Raw genomic sequence first — 19,887 nt, 5'->3', positions numbered from 1 at the left:
TAATTAAACGTCACATATGATTATCAATGTAAAAATTTATTTAGGATATTATTAATAATAGTTTAGATTTTATTAAAATTCCTTCTCTTGTTAAAAGTTAGGTTTTCAATTCGATTTTAATTTATATACCTAAGTTTCTCAAATAAAAATGTTATTAAAGGAAATTGAGATTAATTTAGAATACATCATCTATTGACTTTGAGTAATAATGCTTATAAAATGAATTAATAAACTCGAGCTACATTTTTCAGAACCAGGACCATTGCTCTAAGGGGCTTGGAATAAAAAATGGCTTGAATACGTTCCAAGTCCGAAATCCACCAATCCTTCGCCCCCAGATTCGATCAATCAATACCCAGAACTTTTGGCGTTGGCGGCGAACATGAAATATCACAGCCGCAGCCAAACCCTTTTCCCGAGCCCCAAAACCTTTCGATTGGGAGTTGGGACTTGGTATCGATTTCGGTTTTCCTCAGCTGGATTTCCCGCAGCCGCGGCGAACGTGAGCGTAACCAAATTTTGCCAGAGGGCTTGGCCGAATCCGAATCAATTCAATTGCCAAATTATGCCAAACCTAGGAAATACAAATGGAATCGACAGTGGAAATGGGTGAGTAGGCATAGTCAGGGCCAATATTTCGCTGCTGTTCCAATATTTGTGGCCGCATTTGTTTTGCATGACTCGACTGCGGCTCAAAAAGCCTCAAAAGCCGACTGCATTGGCCTAATCGATCATCGGGCCATGTTTTCTTTCCTTTATTTTTCGGCTGCATTTTGGCTCTTTGGTGTTGTGTACTATTTTTTTTTTGTGACGGTGGGTTTTGTCATTTGGCTTCGGTTCGTTTGTGTTGGCCTGCTGTCATTTTTAACTGTCTATCTCGGTGTCTCTGAGCCGTGGTTAGACTGCGGCTCTTAGCCTGGCCTGCAACTATTTTCCGTGCCACATTTTAACGTAATTATGCCGAAAAAGTAACACGAGCAACGACGCGACGCGCCGCGGCATTTGATTAATTGTCGAATCGTGCACACCGCTGGGGCTATTTGTTATCTCAAGGCGTTGAAATTATAAATTGTTTTGAGTGCTAGCCCCATGCCAGTTGAAAAACGAAAAGGCAGGAGGAGACTGTACCCGGACATCGCCTGCCGATCGTCGTTTAAGTTGCGGCGAGAGTGTGAAAGGGTTCACCAAAGGGGTTCACACGAAACATCGCCGAACGTTTGGGACAGAAAATGAAATTTATTTCGACAGGGGAAGTATGGTCGATAAGCCAAGGTGACACGAAGTGTGTATTACAAGGCTTAAGATTACCAAGATATGAAATATATCATTATTTAAGTGATGAATTACTAAAGAGTTACTTACAGATATTATACAAAAGAAAACAGATTTTTAAGAATCCTAATAATTGCTTTTTGTAAGCTAAATTTCCATTATTTTTTATTTAACTCATAGAAAACAGTTCCGACATTTTATAAATCAGAGTAATAAAACGTTAATTAGGATATTGCAATCATTCAATAGCAATAATGCCCAAGGTTTCCAATCATAGTAATGGCTTTATTACAAAACGATCCCCTTGAAAAAACTGTGATTTGGCAGCTTTCAATTCACCATATCAGCTTCCTTCGGCATTCATAATTTGGCATTTCCTTAAAGTTCAACCAATCCGGCCAGGTTCTTTGTGACTCTCGCCCCCAATGACCTCCACCCACCGCCCAAAAATCCACCCACCACCCACTGAGTGCGCGCTGAAGTGCATAAATGCTGAGTATCCCGGTGAGAACGTGGATATTTCCATGGCCCTGGCTCAGACTCACATGAACCTGTCGCAGCGGCTGGGAAATCAGAAGAGCACGTGACATTGTGTGACATCATTGAGCTGGAAAACTCCGAAAACCGAAACGACAACCAGAACTTTCGCTTTATGGAGCCATGGCGAAAGACAAAGCCAGACGCCTTCCAAGTTTAGGATTTTTCCCTGATTTATTCAGATTTTTTTTTAGAATTTCTCCTCACTGTTTGTTTTTTTTTTTCGTCACTTGCAAGTGCACACTTGAGACAGCGATGATGATGAGGATGGCGATGAGTGTGGAAAACCCCAGGGGAGGTGTAAGTTTTGGGGGTGTGGCAGTCAGGTGCCGAGAGATGCATTCAGCACGTAGAACATAGATCAACGGGTTTGCATACATGGAAAACACGGGGCGAAAAAAAAGCAGAAAAAGGAAGGTGAGGTGCCAACTGCAATCACGTTAATTAAAAAGGTGCAAATTGTGAAAGGCGCTTGGGGAATCCGAATGCCAAATGTGCTGACAGCTGTTAATGAACGAGCTAAGTGCCGAAGGAATGGGCCATCATCATCACTTGTTCGCCAGTCACGTGCTCCGCTTGGTAATTAAACGTATCATAATTTCTTATGGCAAACAATCTGGCTCGTTTTCTTATTTCTCGCATATGTGCACCACCGAAGGGAGCACTTTTTAAGCGCGAAATTCCCAAACCCAAAGGACTCTTGCATTTTTACATGCATTTTAATATTAACGCCCCGCGAAATGAAAGGCGACGCGGCGCAGACAAAAAGGATTTTTTCCCTTCACTGGCACAGGCACAGGCATCCTACCAAAAAGGATGCGACGACGACATTTGCTTTTGGCCATGGCTCAGTTTGGTCTGCAATTGCTAAATGCGACTGTCTACGCCTTCGGGGGGCTGGGCGGCTGCATATCTGGAGTGGGCTTACACTGGTTAGTACATTAAATGAAGTCTCAGTCCACTAGAACACCGCACAGAAGCGATCACTTTGAAAAATATTTGCATTTTTAAAATTAATATTATCTTACCTAAAAAGCACGGAAAGTATTAAAAATACCAAGAGTACACGTACTGCTAAACTTAAAAAGAGTTTAAATATTTAAAAGTGTTTATAAGACTACAGGTGATAAAAAATATGTTTATGAATATTAATTCGAGATATATTTTTTAAAAGAAACTTAGAAATTATTAAATATTTTATTTTAATTTTAACACAACTGTAACAGTAATGTTTATTTTAAAATACTTTTAGGCAATTTTATTACTTTCTTACACGCTTCTCTTCTTAAAAAATGATTTTCCAAGTGTATAAAAATTATGAAAAAATGCTTGAATATTTTTTTGCGTTTGTTGTGCAATAAGAAAATATGAAATTTCATTTCGCCGACTGCCGCCAACGCGTTGCATGCAACAATGGCGTCAAAGCAGCGGCAAATATGCACGGACACCAGCGGCAAACGGCCAAGAAGAACACAGCCGGGAATTTAAATGGTCGCCCATATGGGACAGGGCTAGGAAAAAAGCCAAAGCAAAAGTGCATTAAAATGTTGTAAGTTCGAATTATGATATTAAATTTTAGTCAAGTGCAGGCGGGAGAGCTCGAAATGAAAGCCAGATGCCAGCACGAAATGGGAACTAATAAATACAAATGAGTGATCGTTAAATAGAAAACATCGTGATGGGGATCAGTGCAAGCTTAAGGCGCTATAAAAATGATCAAGAACTTTCCTTTAATACAATGCTGGAGGTTTTACTGGCGAGCTTCTACTTTATCGATCGTTAAAAGGTACTTTGAAAAAACGAGAATATGCCAAGTACAATACAAAAGCCAGAAAGATAATTCAAAGGGTTTTTATGAGTAAAAGTACAGGGTAATTGAGTGAACATAAAATATTAATTGAGCTCGGGCACGGTCTTAAATATAGAATTTAATGATGAATAAAAAATTAAATATTAAAAAATCATGGAGAATTGATTTGTTACTATTAAAAAGCGACAGCCTCCAACAAAACTTATTTGTGGATCATACAGGCTTTATCACTCACTAAAGATTGCAAGTCAGTGTAAAACATATTTAATCAAATTTTATAACCAATAAATAAAGTTGGTAAATATTTTGTGACGGTAATGAAGGAAATTTCCTGCTAAAAATTGGCCAGTACATGCCAGACAACTTAGACAATTAATCTAAATCAATAGACCATGCCCAAGGCTATGCAAATTTGGCAATAACTCAAAAGCAATTCCCCCACTTGAAATTGGTTTCTGTTTACGATCTCTGATTTTAATTGCAGTTTTAGCAATTTTCCGTTCCCTGCTGTGATTATTTTCATTTATCGAGCCATTAATATCAAATCATATATGCAGTTCTCAAAACTCTTTGACAGTTTTCGCAACAATAAAATAAAAACTAACCAAATTACTTGGACTCGAATTACGTTGATCGTGTGTTTTGTAATTAACATTTCATAAATTTGCCATCACGATAAGGGAATTTTTTCCATTAAGAATCAATTAAAATGAAAAAAAAAAATAGAGCTGTCTGAAACTATCGCGATTGAACCACTTTTCACACTAGATATAAGATAAAGTTGCCGGCGCACTCTTCGTAATGTGTGGCAATAAAAGAAAAATGTATATTTATTGGAATAGCATAATTCAGATGAAAATACCCATAAATTGTCAGGAGATTATGCGGTTGGCTCCACTAAAAAATGAATAAAAAAAAATGTATATATGTGTTGTGCTCAAATAATATAGATATACATAGTATGGGGCGAGCGATTTAATCGCTGGCCGAGCTCGGTTAATGAATTGAATTGAGCTGGAAAACCCAAGTGGGCAGTCGCCAAGTGGGCCGGCACTCGTTGCTCCGGCTCTGTAGGCTGTGCGCTTTTTGATCTACTCTAGATTGGCACTTTTAGCGTAGCGCCATGGATACCATAGCGCCTGAGAAATAATAATAATAAAAATTATGCACTTGCCACTGCGCAAAAAATTGGCATAGACATACGACTCTATTTCGGTGCGGCTTGCATAGCATATCTTTCTCTCTGTCCGCTTAATCGCCATCTATGTGGGTTACCCATGGCATCTGGCAAAAAGGCAATCGAGCGTGCCAAATGGAATTTTTGTAAGTAATTGAAAAATTTGTATAATTGAAATGCACTTGGGGGTGGGCGGTAAGTGTAGGCGCCATCTGGAGGGCATGCGCTGCACTACTGAAAATGTCCTTAAGGATATGGGTTCGTGTATGTGCTGACTGCAAGGATATCAGTTACACAACAGAGCTTTATTGGTTGGAAAATAAATACTCAAGGGATTTTTCATGCTTTTTGATGTACAAGAACCTGGAAGGGATCCTAGCCAGATTTTAGAGATCTCTTAAAAATAGAAAGTTGCAGTCTTTCTTGATTTGGTTAAAGGGTTTATGTAGTAATCTCTTACCCATAAAAATAAGCTGAAAATTCTCTAAACAATTCTTCCTGAAAACATCTTCTTAGTCATGTGGGAAACTCTACAAAATGCCTTTGATTTTCTTGGGTAATCCCGCACTTAGCTTAACCCTGGGAAAATGATAGGAATTCGGCTGAACGAAACTCCCATTGATTTATTGGCATAGAAGGCGAAGCGCTTTGGGAGAATGGACAACAAAAAGAAGCATTTTAATGTAATATGTTGTAAAGCCACCACACGAAAATCACCCAAACCGACCACATGCTGGTGTCCCAAATGCATTAGGGGAGCCCACGAGAAAAGCGGAGCCGCCTAAAAGAAAATAAACAAACACAGCAACGCCCGCATTCCAAGGAAAGCGCCAGCAGCAACAGCTGCATGAAAAACAGGGACTAGTCACAGCAACTACACTAGGAAAAATATTTTCATTTTATGTTTCCAAAAAGCTTCTAATATATTAAAATATTGTAAACCTATTTCAACCTTTTTAAAAATACTTCCTTATTTAAAATATGATCCAAAGTATTTTCCATTGTTAATTTTAAAATTTATCAAACTCTAAAAATATTTATATATTATGTATTTGTTATTATATTTTATATAAATTATTTACATCCATTTTTTATTATTTAATTTCTATGTTTTTCTTTCTGTGTTGCATCGGCTACAACTAGCAGCTTGCAGTCACACACAAGTCAAAGAAATTTGCTGTTAATTCACGTATTAACCTTTTGACATTTGGCAGCATCGCCAGCGACGACGATGCCGAAGTGGAAAAAAGGAAAACAAGTCGACAAAATTCCAATATGGGGAGACAGAGCCCCGGTGGGCGGGGACGGGGAGCAGGGCTTGGGCACATCTACCATGGAAAACTGTGTCAATGTGCCAGCAACAACAGAAACTGCGGGGAAAACTCTTGCCAGGGCGTTGGTTTTCCGCCTTTGGGTGTGTGTGTGCTGTTTGTGTGAAGACGTTGGCATGTGGGAGGGCACAAGCTGTGATCGGCGGTCGGTTCGCTGCCACGCCAAATGGAAAGCCACATCTATAAGATATAAATTTATCGAACTAATAGATACCTCTATGAAAATAGTATCTTTGTAGAACATAAAGGGCAATCAAATTAAAAATTATAATAGCGAATGATTATGGTTGGCTCCCTTGCGAAGTTAGAGTTGCAATTTGTAGAAATAATAATAACTAGTAAAAATAAATATCCTAAATAATTAAAATAAAGTATCAAATTTATTTTATAAAATATAAAAACTCTTTGTTATTTAATTTTTCGGTTAGCCAGTTATAATCAATAAATACTCTTGTATATCTTTTTAATATTTCCGGCTGGTATATAAATAAATTATTTTCTATCTAAAATATATTCTTTAACTTTTGGTACAGTTACGGCTTTTTTTAAACTTGATTGATTACAAAATCTAACTGCTCGTTTAGTTCTCTTCCCAATCACGTATCATACCCTCCATTAAAGGGTACTACGAAGCTCGTGTCCACGAAGTACGTGTGCTTCAATGACTTTCAATTAAATCAATATTCATCGTTTTGGCTGAGGCAGCCGCTTCGGGCTAAATGGCAATGGGGCGACCAAGGCAGCGACTCTTAACTCCGCTCCTTGATTAGACGCGACAACAACCGGCAACATCGGCTACGAGCAACAGCAACAACAACAACCGGCAACAGCAGCATGGGAAAATGTGCAATTTTGGCCAAAAATAAATAAGCCAAGCTGGAGGACAGAGGACGGCGGAGATTCGACCTGACCGTCCCTCGGCTCACATTCGTTGCGCAAAAATTGCTGCCTGTGGCCTGATGATTATACACACAAAAACATTATTTTCATTAAAAAAAAAACAGAAAATCTAAACAAATAATATTGTATTCGATAAGAAAACATTATATTTTATGTAAAAAAATAATTTCACTTTAATCATTTTCGCTTTGTTAAGAAAAATATTATGTAGGATTAAAAAATACATTTTTTATATACAGATTATTAAAAGTTAATATTTGGGAGGACAATCAATATGATAGTAAGTAGTTGTTTTTTTCTGCAAATTATAAATAAATATCAAAATTTTCCCCGTGTAGCTAGCAATCAAAGATACACCGGGGAGAGCAGAAAAATAAACATTTGAACTACTAGCCCAGGCCTTTCACAAAAAAAGGAGGCGGGCGCCAAATCGCGCGCAAATAATTAATGTTTGGCAATAATCGAAGACACCTTCGGAGGCAGTTGCAACTTTGGCCGGTTGCCAGTTGCCAATTGCTAGTTGCAGGTTGCCAGCTTGCCAGCTTGCCATTTTGGCCATTTGGGCAGTGCATTTTGAGCCGCGGCAAGTGCAGCCAGCGGGCATGCAAATGAGGCCGCAGGGAGGCGTCACCTTGCCGGCAAAATATTTTAGCGTATTTTCGTTGTAATTGCAGTTGGGTGGAAAGTTATGGGAAGAAAACGTTGGAGTGTAAAGTTTATTTAAAAGCCCCGCTGAGCAACAAAATATGACACCAGAAGTTGCACTCAACAAATGTTGGTTGTAATGTCTTTTACTTATTAAGTGTGTCAGCATAAAATGTGGTGTAAATAAATATTTTGATGAGAAATTGAACAGCAATTGAGAAGTAACTATGATCATGTTTATTCATTTTTTTCTGGAATATTTTAGGAACTCTTTTTGGTATTTTATATCTTAAGTTATTTTCTAATTGATCGTTTTAAATGTATAGTTAGTTTGATTCCAGTTGCTCCAATTATCAGTTCAATGAGAAAAGACATGGTGGCCAAAGTCAAACCACCCAGCCACAATAAAGCAATTAGGTAATAATATTCCACATCATTAGATTTCACTTCCAAATGCCGATCACGAAATCCGAAATTCAATAAGCCACTTTCAATTCCATGTCGATAGGCATCGTCCTTCATTTTCAGATAAATTCCACTTTCAAATATTTTTCTCACAAACCAATTGAACAACTGTAAGTAAGGACGTCCAAAAGCAGTCGAAATTTGAAGAGGTTGCTGGTATAAGATATGTGGAAATTTACGGAAAATGGGAAATTTCAGGAATTGCTGTTGGTAAAGAGCAAACTCAATGCGGTCAAAAAATCCTGAGTGAATACAGCTTGTATTTAGGTTCCTTCTATATATATCAACATCTGCCTCTGATGTGGAGACTATCCGTTTTAGTAGTCTCTTTCGATCGGGTATTAGCTTTTCCATAGTTGTAATATCGACATCTATCAAGGGCCAGATTCCATCGGTTTCGTCCAAGTCCTCCCAGGTATTTATTTGCTTTTCGTAAAGTCTTGCAGCCAAATTACTCGAAAGCTGAGCTAGATACAAATTGGTTAATATAAATCCAGTAGTTGTTAATATTATGAAGAGCAAGAAACGATGAGGAGATGGTCGAGTTCCCATATCTCTGCCACATGAGAGATACAAAACCAATCGTAAAATAATCAAAAAGGCGTAACTCGGGCTTGTTTGCCCTCTGTTCAAAATCCTTAAAGCCAAAGAGCAATATATCAGCATAATCAGCCAAGAAACCCAGGTGCCAAATGTATAGGGCCTGATCAAATAAACCCAGTTAGGCAAGGGCCTAGATGAGGGCACTATAAGACCACAATTCTCCAGATAAATAATATTTGTCATTGCGAACTTGTCGAGAGGTCTGATTAGAAATGGAAAAAAGTCTATAGTTCGATTAGCCAAAAGTTGAAGACCATCATTCACAGTCACCACATCCATTAGCCGAACAGATCCATTAAAATGATTTGTAAAGTCCAAGATCATACGAAGCATATATCCCGACAGGATTAGTCGGTTATGACGATCTCTAAAGGAAAACCAACGAGGGGCTCCCGCTGTTACAAGTCCGCTGGTAATATTATAAGCATTAAAATCTGGTTTTATGCGAGAGTGATCATAGAGCTCTTTGACACTATGGAAGTGCAGGATCCGCATATTCTGATAGGGCATAAAGCTATAGAGTCCTTCCAAATTCGGTAACATTACAAGAATTTCAATAAAACCTTTATCAAAAAAATACCTGAAGATTTCTGTTAATTTTTGATAAGTTCCTCCGTTGAAAAATATTAATACTTGAAGGTGTTGATAATTCCATAGCCATTTAGTAAGATAGCTTAGACCACGATGCAGATACTCATCGTCCAGGTACAAAACTGTTAGGGTGCAGCTACTGTAGTTTCCTTCCATAACGAGTTGGGTTTCAGTATTTTTAATCCAAAGAGCAGGTGTAAAAGAATGTCGGCCTGCTGTCAATAAATCAGAACCATTTCCAAACTCCAAAAACACATTCAGTTCCAGTTGGTACAAGTTGTTCAGCTCCTGAATGGTTTGACCCAAGCGATTTCCTTCAAACAGCGATAGCCTCTGAAGGGTGTTTAGGTAAAGCAAATCCATTGAAATGGCTCTGGGAGCCACAGCTGGGTTCTTCTTTTATAGGCAATATTAGAAGCCTCTAAATGGTATCATTATCTAATTACAGTTCCTGATGTAAGGCATAGTCAACAGTCCAATTTTAATACATCAACTGGCTTAATAGAGAAGCATAATACGAAGGGCAGAATATTACAAGTCATCAACTGACGTCATCAGCTTCAACCGCTGGTATTTTGTAGCAGTTTTATAAACATTTTGTGAAAACAAAAACTCTTTGTTTCTATTTTTAATTTTTTTAGGGATTATTTATTATTTATCTTTGGATTAGGTTTAGTTGTTACATTAGTTTATAGATTAGTTTATGAATTAAAATCTAAATCTCTCCACCATAAAAACAATAGTGCTAATAAGCCATCCCACTCCCAGTAAAATATAGGCAAAGAAATAAAATTCTTTATCGAAAACCTGCTTTTCCAGCGACTTTGACTTCCGAAAACTGATTTCACCACTAGCAATTCCCTCAAAAAGCGACTCCCTCTCTAGTCTAGACCAAATGCCGGACTCCCAGATTCGCCTAAGGTAATCGTTAAACAGTTCCACATAGGGCAATCCATGACGAAGAGCTACAAAAACGGGCCTTTGGTCGTAGACCTCATTTAATGTCTTGAAAATCGGCACCCGGAGAAACTTTTGCTGCAGCAGTTCAAATGCAATGCGATCCTCGTAGGCCTCATAGACATACGTGGTATTCAGGCTCTTCCGATGTTCAAAGAGCTCCTCTATCGAGGTAACTAAGGTTATATTTTCAAATTCTTTTTGAATAATTTGCGCTTTTGTCATATTGTATAGTACTTCAGCGTCAAAGCTTTCCATCAATAATGTCCGCTTTTCACGGAATAGATCATCAAAGCTGTTAAGTTGTCTTTTAAATAAACCAGTAGTTAAAAAACTAGATAGTTGGGCTGTATACAGATTGGTCAGAATAAAGCCTACGATGAAGAGCACGATGAAAATAAGTACCTGATTCAAGCCCAGGTTAAAATGCCATGTTTTGGTTAGTGGAAGTTGAAACAGCAGCTGAAGTACATCCATAAAAGTTCGAGATATGGAAGAGTTCTCCCGCTCTCTGTGTCGCATCCACCAGGTAACAAAAGAGGCATAGATGAAGCTTACGATGAAAGTTATCCAAACTGCGTTGCCAAAAGGTCGTAGAAAGTAGAGACTTTTATGCAAGGGTTCGGCCCAAGGAACCATGATAAAGGTTTTAATATTGTATAAGATATGACTGCGGTAGAAAAAGTTCCAGTCCAATGCGTGTATAATCCGCGGCATCATATCGATTTCACCGTCTGCTAGTGCTTTCAAACCCTCTTTATATGGAATGGTCTCCAAGTTTCCAAAGACATGCTTTTCCATGCCATTGTAGGTTTCAATAAACGTTTTTATCATCTTGTACATATAACCTGCATAGACTTTTTTACCATGACGGTTTATATAGTGATAACATCGGGGTGTCATCGTTTCCACGGAAGTGTGCACCACCTTTCCGTGCAGATTTTTCAATTTTGTCAAGTCGTAGAACTTTTTCATATCCCTTATATGATGAATTTTTACTCTGGGATAAGGAGTGTAGGTGTAGAGAGTTCCATTCCACAAGTTCAGAGCCAGGACATGAAGAAAACCCTTGTTTAAAGCCTGTTGAAAGTAGAAATCCATGTTGGACCTAACGATGTACAACATGGGTAAGTGCTGCAATCCCCAGAGCAGTTCCTTTATTCCATTTAGAGTTTGGTTATCTTTAGATTCCCCAAAACAGGCAATGATTAAAGCACGTTCGCTGAATCTACCCAGTACTTTCTGCTGCTCCACAGAACTATTTAGTAATAATTTCGGCACTTTGTGATCAAATTGTAGTTCCATGTCACCGCAAGCCAAGTAAATATTAAGCTGTAGTGCCTGATCTTTATTAAGCTGGTGTACGATCTCGCTGGCCGACCAACTCTGGGACCTTCCTGAGTACAGGATAATTATTATAAAAATTAGCAAGCGACACATGATGCAGGCCAGGCCGAGAAAAGGACACTGAGAACCGCCATACAAAGACTTTGCGGTTTTAAGGCCCGGTCAAGATCTCTATCGGAAACAATTACATTGCATTGTCAATAAGTTGAAGTTGAAGTGGAAGTCAAAGGCGATGTTGAAGTCGAAGTCCAAGAGCAAGTCGTGCGCGGGTGAATCCACTGAGAAAAATATCAATGAATGTTTAAAATTGTCAAATAACAATGTTTATAATATTTTTGAATAATTTATTTACCCATTATATACACTTTTCCAGCAACGAAACTTATTGATTAGTGTTAATAATACTATTCAAAATCTGTTTAAATATTTTTTGAGCTATCAATTTATTTGCCTAAAAACTCTCTTCTCTGTTTAATATTTTAATAAATATTCCTATTTTCAGCTGGACATTTTTCTCAGTGTCTATTGCTTATCGCAGCATCTACTAAATTGCCCCTTTGACCGCGACCACGTAAACGTAATTGTTTGCGGTCTGGCTTCGGCTGTTCTAACGTGACCAAACAATTGCTAAATGTCATAGATATTGTTAATAAAATTACATGATTGCATAAATGGGCGCTAAACTGGGCGGTGATCTAAGAAAATTATGTCAGACAGATGGTATGTGACAATGAGTGATTCCAAGAAGAATCTAAGCGCTGATAAATGCAGCTTGTTTGTGGGACAAGATGATATCAAGTTGTAAGGTGTTTAACGATTTGTTTAAAAAATAATTAAATCATCATCCCAATAAGAAAAAACCTTGTAAATATTGTAAAATTAATTAATTATTTAAGCGATTAATATATTTGTTTCAAAACTCATTTTTATTCGTAATGCTGTGCCATCTCTTTACGAAGCGTAATGCCTGACCCTTTGCTCTAATTAGTTTCCAATGCTCTCAGTGACTTTGACTCTGTTATTTAAGACGGTTGTCATTGTTGTTCTTGAATTTGTTGTTGCACTGGCTTTTGGCCAGAAACTCGTTAGCCCACAAGAGAGATCAGCCAGGCAGGCAAAAGCAACAAACAGACCGCATTGAAATTGAAATCGCTCATAAATTCAGTTGCTAAATGCAAGGAATGGCAGACCTTGGAATTCAAAGAGACAAAACTCATTTTCAATGGCTACTGCAGAATGCGAAAAGCACTGCCAAACCGGCAAAAATGTCTGGGCAACAAAATTATGAAGCTGCAGCAACGCCAAACTGGCGAACAGAAATAACAATAAATAAATATAAATTTCAAGCGCAAACATAAAGAGCTATTGACTGTTGACTTTTATGAACAATTAGGCGGCAGCCACTTAAAACGGCCAACATACTTATGCATATATGCGCTATAAATGTATCCCCCAGATGCAGATACGCAGCCCCGTCGACGCCGCACAAAAGATACAGATACTCGCACACATATGTAAGCCCGCAACGCTAATCGTATAATGGCTTCTCTATGGGCCTGGCCCAATAATAAAAAACAATTGATTAGATCGACAACTGCAGTCTTAGATATTCTGGGAGGGGGCGTCACCGGGGGGTGGGACTTAGGCTGGCCAGAGCAGGAGGGAGTCAGGGCATTTGGGCTTTAATTAATGCATTCAAAGCATTTATGTAAATGGCGGGAAATAATTTATCACCCATTCAAGACAGCAACAACGAACGGCAACGACGACCAATCAAATGTGGCATCCAAGCATTGAAATACAGTAAAAAATCGTACTATTTAATGGGGAACATGTAAAAATTCCAATTAATGGACCGTAAAAAATTAACATTATTTGCATCAAAATTATAAAAAATAATATTTTAATTGCTATACCTATCGTATGTGTATTTAAATAATCAATTACACCTAAGGCATTTATAGTTCTCCATTAAGAAATAGCCAATCCCCATTTTACTGTGAGCTTTATAACACTTTTATTGCATGATTAAAAATAGCTCAAAACCGAAATAGATAAGACAATAACTTCTAAATCAAGATATAAATAGTTGTAATAACCATTTTAATGTCTCAACAGAAACGTTGTAATTCTCTGAGCTCTACTGTGCTTGTCTCTTTTTTCTCATTTGTTACAAAATGTTTCGATATTTCCATTTTTTCTCGATTTCTGTGTTCATTAGTGCAACGCCCACACATTGGGCATTAGGTGGGCGTGGCCGCAGTGCACATTAAAAGCGGCAAATCGTTTGATTTTCCCAAGATTTCTCGTTGGCTGTTTATGGTTGTTGTAGTTGTCCATGTAATTAGTACTTAATTTATAATTTTTATACCGCAAAAATTGCAAACCAAATTGCTGAGCAATGTTCTCTGGCTGCAAGTGTGTGTGTCTTTGTTTGTTTGAAAAATCGGCGCAAGGTTATAGATACTAGATTCCAGATACGAGCTATAGGAAGGCGGTTCTGTGGGCCGGCCCAAGGCGTTTCTGTGTGGGTGGCTGGAGATTTTTTTGTGGAATAAATTCCGACTGTCGGCGGAAATGCAAAATTATTGAACTACATATGCCACATATTTCTTCACATTAACCTTCTCTTTTTGTCAGCCGGCACTTTGCCAACAATTTCCGCAAATTAAAGAACAATTTCTATCTTCCTTGATACCAGATAGCCGAGCGCTTAGCTCACATTGGCCACAATCATTAACTAGAGCTATTATGGAGCGAAGGATACCAGGCAGCACCAAGAATTTCCACACATTTCTTCAGAGGCAAAGAGATGCGCCGGGAAAATGTACACTGGAAAATAAAAAGGGTTTGAAGTAAATGATTACTTTAATATACTTTAAATTTTGAAAGGTGCTACATATTTTTCAGAAATTATTTTAACTTAGAAAGTATTTAAATACATCCATTATAAACAAAACCTAATGTAAAACTTAAGTATTTGATAAAATATTAAAATTTGTTTAGGATGAATATTGTCATATCTCTTATATATCGGTCAGTAAAGAAGCTGTATATTTTGGCATTAGGCCTATTTAATCAAGCTTTTATTTTATAGTTGTTTTTATGATGATTTTTCCCCAGTGCACGTTAAATCAGGTGGCTGCTTGAAGCTTATCCAATCGAGCCATACAATTAAATAACAGTCCAGCAAGATAATGCGACTAACTAGAAATAAATAAACAAGGCAGGCAGGCGCCCAGTGGCAACCATCACCTCAGATAGGAGGACTTGCAGCACCACCGCACCACTGCACCACCGCACCGAGGGGCTCTACCACATCACTCAATCCCCATTGTGGTCGTCAATCAAGGTTGGCCTGTACTTTTAGCCGGACTACTGTGCGTACCCGATGGGAGGGACCGGCTTTGTCTGTCTTTTCCTTGGTCGCGCAGCTCGGAGACCGCATAATGATAGAGCGGACCCGGGGCCTGCCTGGCGTTAGCCGGGCTTCTGAGACGGGGCTTACTCAATTACCTTTGACTAAATTATGGCCAATTGTTGCATTGAACATGTGTTGCATAATTACGGGCTGTGGCGGCCACGTACGCTGCAAGTTGGTAGCTGCGAGCTGAAATTTGATTACTGCTTATAGATTAGAGCCGCGGACGGGGCGGCGATGGAGTTGCTGCGCGTTACAATGCACTGCCAAAAATCTTGCAAAAGGGAAAAATACTATCAAATGTCATAGGAACAAGACATACATGTTTAAATTTTTAATTAATACAAATTCTAAATTTTAAGTAGAATTTCTTGAATATTATGATTTACTTTTACTTTTTGTAATATTCAAAATAAATAAATATTTTGATATTTTTCTAAGCAAAACTATTTCATTGAGTTTTTTTTAGGGACTTAAAGTTCCTTCTTTTAAAAAGTAAATTCTCTAAAAATAGGATAATAATTACCCCACTTTATTATATAAAATATTAGGGTTTTTAACCGAGTGTTATATAAATTAAGGTTTTTCCGCCAGTGCAGTTAGCAGTTAGTTTTGAACTTGCGCCTTTGGGCCAGCCACTAAATGTGTTGCAAACTTGGCCACGTTGACAGGTTAATGTCCATGGCCAAAAGGGCCAAAGGAGGAGGTGTTTTCCAAAGGGGAGCAAGTGGTATTTTTGGGGTGTGGGATTCTGCGGCTTAGGGCGTGCCGGCCGACTCAGAAAATCAGTTTTTAGGACGCATAGAAAATGTGTGGAAAACTTACGACCCACACGTGTTGGCAACATTGTTGCTGCTACCATTGTTGTGGGCTGTTTTTTTCTCCTAATATTTCTCTCTTTTTTTGTTGGCCGGCAATTAGCGTCGCAACATTTACGAGTGCCAGACAAATTACCGGGCAACTATTGCAATTAAAATAACGGCACGCCAACAACTTTCGCCGCAAATCGCGCAGCAAAAATGTTGCGAGCACGCGTGCAACAAGAAAACAACAAACAAACACGCTTGTTGTTTGTTGCCCGTTTGCCGTGAGTTTATGGCGCAAAACACTTAGCCGAAAGAGCCATACTTCAGAGCCAAACCTTTCGCACACAAATTCAATTTGTTTGCATTTTAATTGTCGTTTGTCGCCGCAGCAGACCAAAAAAAAAAGACAAGAAAGGAATGTAACTTCTAGCTAGTCGGTTATTATATACCCTTGCAGCTTAACATTCAAACTAAAAACAACAGAAAAAAGGAATTTGTAGAATAATTCCAAGAAGTAATTTTAGAAATAATGATCAAAAACAACGAATTCAGATTTGATTACTCATGTAATGATGTTTATTATCCTTAAAGATAAAGTTATTTAATCCAATCATGGATATACTTAATCTTTAAATACTATAATTTATACATTTTATGCAATCTTCTGACTAAAGTTATAATACCTTTTCCATGGGTATAGAAAAAAAACTTGGCAGAAAAATTGCCAACAACTCGTCGCCAGTTGTCGCAGCAAATGCAACATATTCACTCGATATGGGTGTTTTTTATTTTTTATGGCCTTATCCTACGCATTTCCAGTGCTGTTAACAGCTTTGTCCGAGGGTGTGTTAAATATTTTTTATGGCTTACTTTGTGCGCCCAACAATCATTTTGGTTTTCCTCCTCGCGCGCCTGGCATTTTCGGCCTTAAGCTGCATTGACTGCCATTTTTATGGTTATTAAAGCCGCGAGCCGTCTTTTTTGGCCCTCATGTGTTACCTGTTGGTTGTTCGCCGCTAGCTGTTAGCTGTTCGCCGTTAGTTGTTCTCGTTGTTGTCGGTGTGGGCGCAAACTTCAAGATAATTACGTGCTAAAAGTCAAGACAACTCAAAGCGCTCAAAGATAAGTCCGAATTTTTATGCCGAAAATTTATGAAACTTTCAATAATAGACATGAAATTCGAAGTATCTTTGGAAATGGTTTGCACGCTTTTTTTATGGATAAAACACTTCGAAACTTTATGATAAGCCCATGTGGAAATCGAAAAGGAAATAATATGTGGGTATCACATTACAGTAAATAAATGTCTGTATGATATGGTTTCTCCAAATCGTTTTATCAAATTAAAAATATATATAAAATATAAGCCGATGTTAACTCATAAAATCTAAAATAAATCATTTAAAAAAACTGCAGTTAAAGAAACAATTATCTGTGTAAATGACTTCTTTTTAGATATAAGTGACATTAAAATCTGAAATAGGTTAACAAATATAAAAATACCCAAACCTAAATTTAATCATGAAGTATGAAAATATTATTATTGCACCTCCCTATAAAAACTGTAATCTCTGTGAAATCGGAACCGCCTGAAACTGTATCCGAATATTAAAGACTTCACAAGATTATCATTTCACAGACGCGATTTCAATTGGAAAAATATCGTATAACTGGGACTCCCTGTGTGTGGTCCTAAGCCCGTGTAAGTTGTGCCTAAGCCCCTGGACGCAGACTGGTAAGCCCCACTGTGACCCGAGACTGGAACGGGCAAAAGGTATGCAGACACAAAAAAAGGCGGTTTAGGAAGGGGACAGGAAAAAAAAACAAATCAATAACCAGACAACACCTGCAGTCCGACACATATGGCTGTCAAAAAAGCAACAAATACAGAGTCGGGCTGCCAATTGTCGACAATCAATCAACTATTGTTGTTAAGTGCCCGTTTATGTGGCTGATTTTTTATTGCAAACGCATTTCCCCGCCATAAACTAGAAAAAAGGCAGGAAAAAAGCAGGCAGGGGCAAGTTTTTGACTTGAATCCGTGAAGTTGAGATACTCTTTTCGCGGAGTAAGCAATACTGTTGGGGTAAATGGAGAATATTTATTTAAAATTTTGTAATTAAATATTTCTTATAAATATTAAAGTGTTTTCAACTGTCATACATTTTGAATTATAAAGCATTATCAGCAAGCTCAAAATATAGAATCCTACAATAAAACCAAAGGAGAAGATAAGAATATCCTTTCCTTTTTATTTATTTTAGAAGTTCTACTGTAACCTGTTGCACGTTGCCATTGCCGCATCATGCTGCCAGCGACATTTGCATGCCGTTTGCAAACTCGCTCTTGTTGCCTCCATCGATTGGCAACAAGTGCAATCAGGTGATGTACTGAATTTGATTTTCACTGCCCGTTGCAGTTGCCAGTGTTTTGGCCGTGTTATGCAAACGAAAAATGTCAGGCACCTGGGCAACAAGCGGCTGGAATCGCCAAATGAATGTCAAACATATTGGAGCGACCGTTGCAAATGTCAGCGTTTGACAGTAAACAACACAGGCAACTGAACGCATTTGCACTTGGAAAATATTAGATCATATTTTTAAAAATCATACAAAAAAACAATGCTCAGTAACGAGAGAAATTTGAAGATTTAAATAATTTTTCACTGTAAAAATAATCAATGGTAATCAAATAAAATTAATGTTGTATCTTTAAATTGTATCTTTAATTAAGAACCTAATAAAGGTAAGGAAATTAATGTTGCATCTTTAAAATATTTAAGATGCTTTATTATCTAAAAAGTTTCAAATAAAGTTCAAAGCCAGATAAATGAATCAAATGGTAAATATAAAACCATAAACGATTTCAGGTGTTGAGATTATTACACTTTAAAATTTATTTCAAGATCAACTCATATTTTTATCCACTGAAAATTTTTGTAATAACTAAAGTCTGCTACCATTTTCTCATAGTTTTTCTCCAAGTGCCCTAACTGTGTTGCACTTGTTCCCAGCAGCGTGTTGCGCCTGATTGGCCTGGCAAGCGACAAATTAGGCAGGCAATCGCTTGACTCCGGCTGTGTTTATGGCCCATTAACTTTGGATCGGCATGGCCAACGCCTTGATTAAGCAATTTTCTCTGGCAATAAGTTGGATTTTCGACCACTCTTGTGATGGCCAATTAAGGTGGAGGCATGCGTGGTTGATATATAGATAGTATACCATACCGTAAGGTTTTCCTCGGGGGTCAGCAATTTTTGATTAACCCCGCGCTACAGCAATGAAACCATTTGCCGAGTGACCACTGACCCACAAGTACACATAACAAGTGCAATTGCAACTATATCGACTGGCTTTCCAAATTTTCCAGCTCTTTCGCTTTTTCGGCCCACCCATTTGCCTAATCTCTGACATTAGCTGAAAGCGTTTGATGCGAAAATTGCAGTCCTCCACTCGCCCAAAACTGAATTATTATATTTGGCACTCTTTTTTTCTACCAGCGAGGATTGTAATTTATGTTTGGCCCGAAAAGTCAATTGATATGGCCCAGGCGATAACAGAAATTTAAGTGTTTTTTTTTTGCTTTTTTGTTCGTTTTTCTTGGGGCTATGAAATGCACTCCAAGATTGATGCCAAGCAGATGGAGTTGTCTGGGCCAAGATGCGGGTTCAAATCGGTCTTAGAGATTAGCTAGCCGTGACACGAAATAGGTATTTTAATAATAAATAAAAATAAACAAAAATATACTAATAAATATTAAGAATAAGTAAAACAAAATGAGACATATAATACTAGTTACCTTGCGAGTTAAGTATTATTTGCACCTGAGTCGTGATTGACCCCACAGAGCGCATCCCTAGTACCTTAACCCCTCTCTGGCCCCTTCGATAAAGTTGTAGATGCTTTGCCAAATTGATTTTACGGATTTTCGAGTCGAGTTGAGAGGGGCAAATAACTCAAGTGTCGCCAGGGGGCATACTTAGACTTTAAACAGATCGTTGGCTGGAGATTGGAGGAGGCGTTCCC

At 38.0% G+C, this 19,887-nt stretch overlaps 2 protein-coding genes across 2 annotated transcripts; both read right to left on the bottom strand.

The window, feature by feature from the left end:
* Window positions 1-7,966: 7,966 nt before the first annotated feature.
* On the bottom strand, window positions 7,967-9,694 carry LOC108034457 (uncharacterized). The gene has a single exon (XM_017109342.1). It carries the CDS (start codon window positions 9,692-9,694, stop codon window positions 7,967-7,969), a length of 1,728 nt encoding a protein of 575 aa, XP_016964831.1.
* Window positions 9,695-10,039: 345 nt separating this feature from the next.
* On the bottom strand, window positions 10,040-11,728 carry LOC108034456 (uncharacterized). Its single transcript, XM_017109341.1, has one exon. It carries the CDS (start codon window positions 11,726-11,728, stop codon window positions 10,040-10,042), a length of 1,689 nt encoding a protein of 562 aa, XP_016964830.1.
* Window positions 11,729-19,887: the final 8,159 nt, after the last annotated feature.

Source organism: Drosophila biarmipes, chromosome 3L, assembly GCF_025231255.1.
Source record: "Drosophila biarmipes strain raj3 chromosome 3L, RU_DBia_V1.1, whole genome shotgun sequence".
Lineage (NCBI taxonomy): Eukaryota > Metazoa > Arthropoda > Insecta > Diptera > Drosophilidae > Drosophila > Drosophila biarmipes.
This window is presented reverse-complemented; position numbering and strand designations above follow the sequence as displayed.

Coding starts and splice junctions, on each gene's coding strand:
- LOC108034456 (XM_017109341.1), bottom strand. CDS start 11,728: ATGTGTCGCTTGCTAATTTTTATAATAATTATCCTGTACTCAGGAAGG.
- LOC108034457 (XM_017109342.1), bottom strand. CDS start 9,694: ATGGATTTGCTTTACCTAAACACCCTTCAGAGGCTATCGCTGTTTGAA.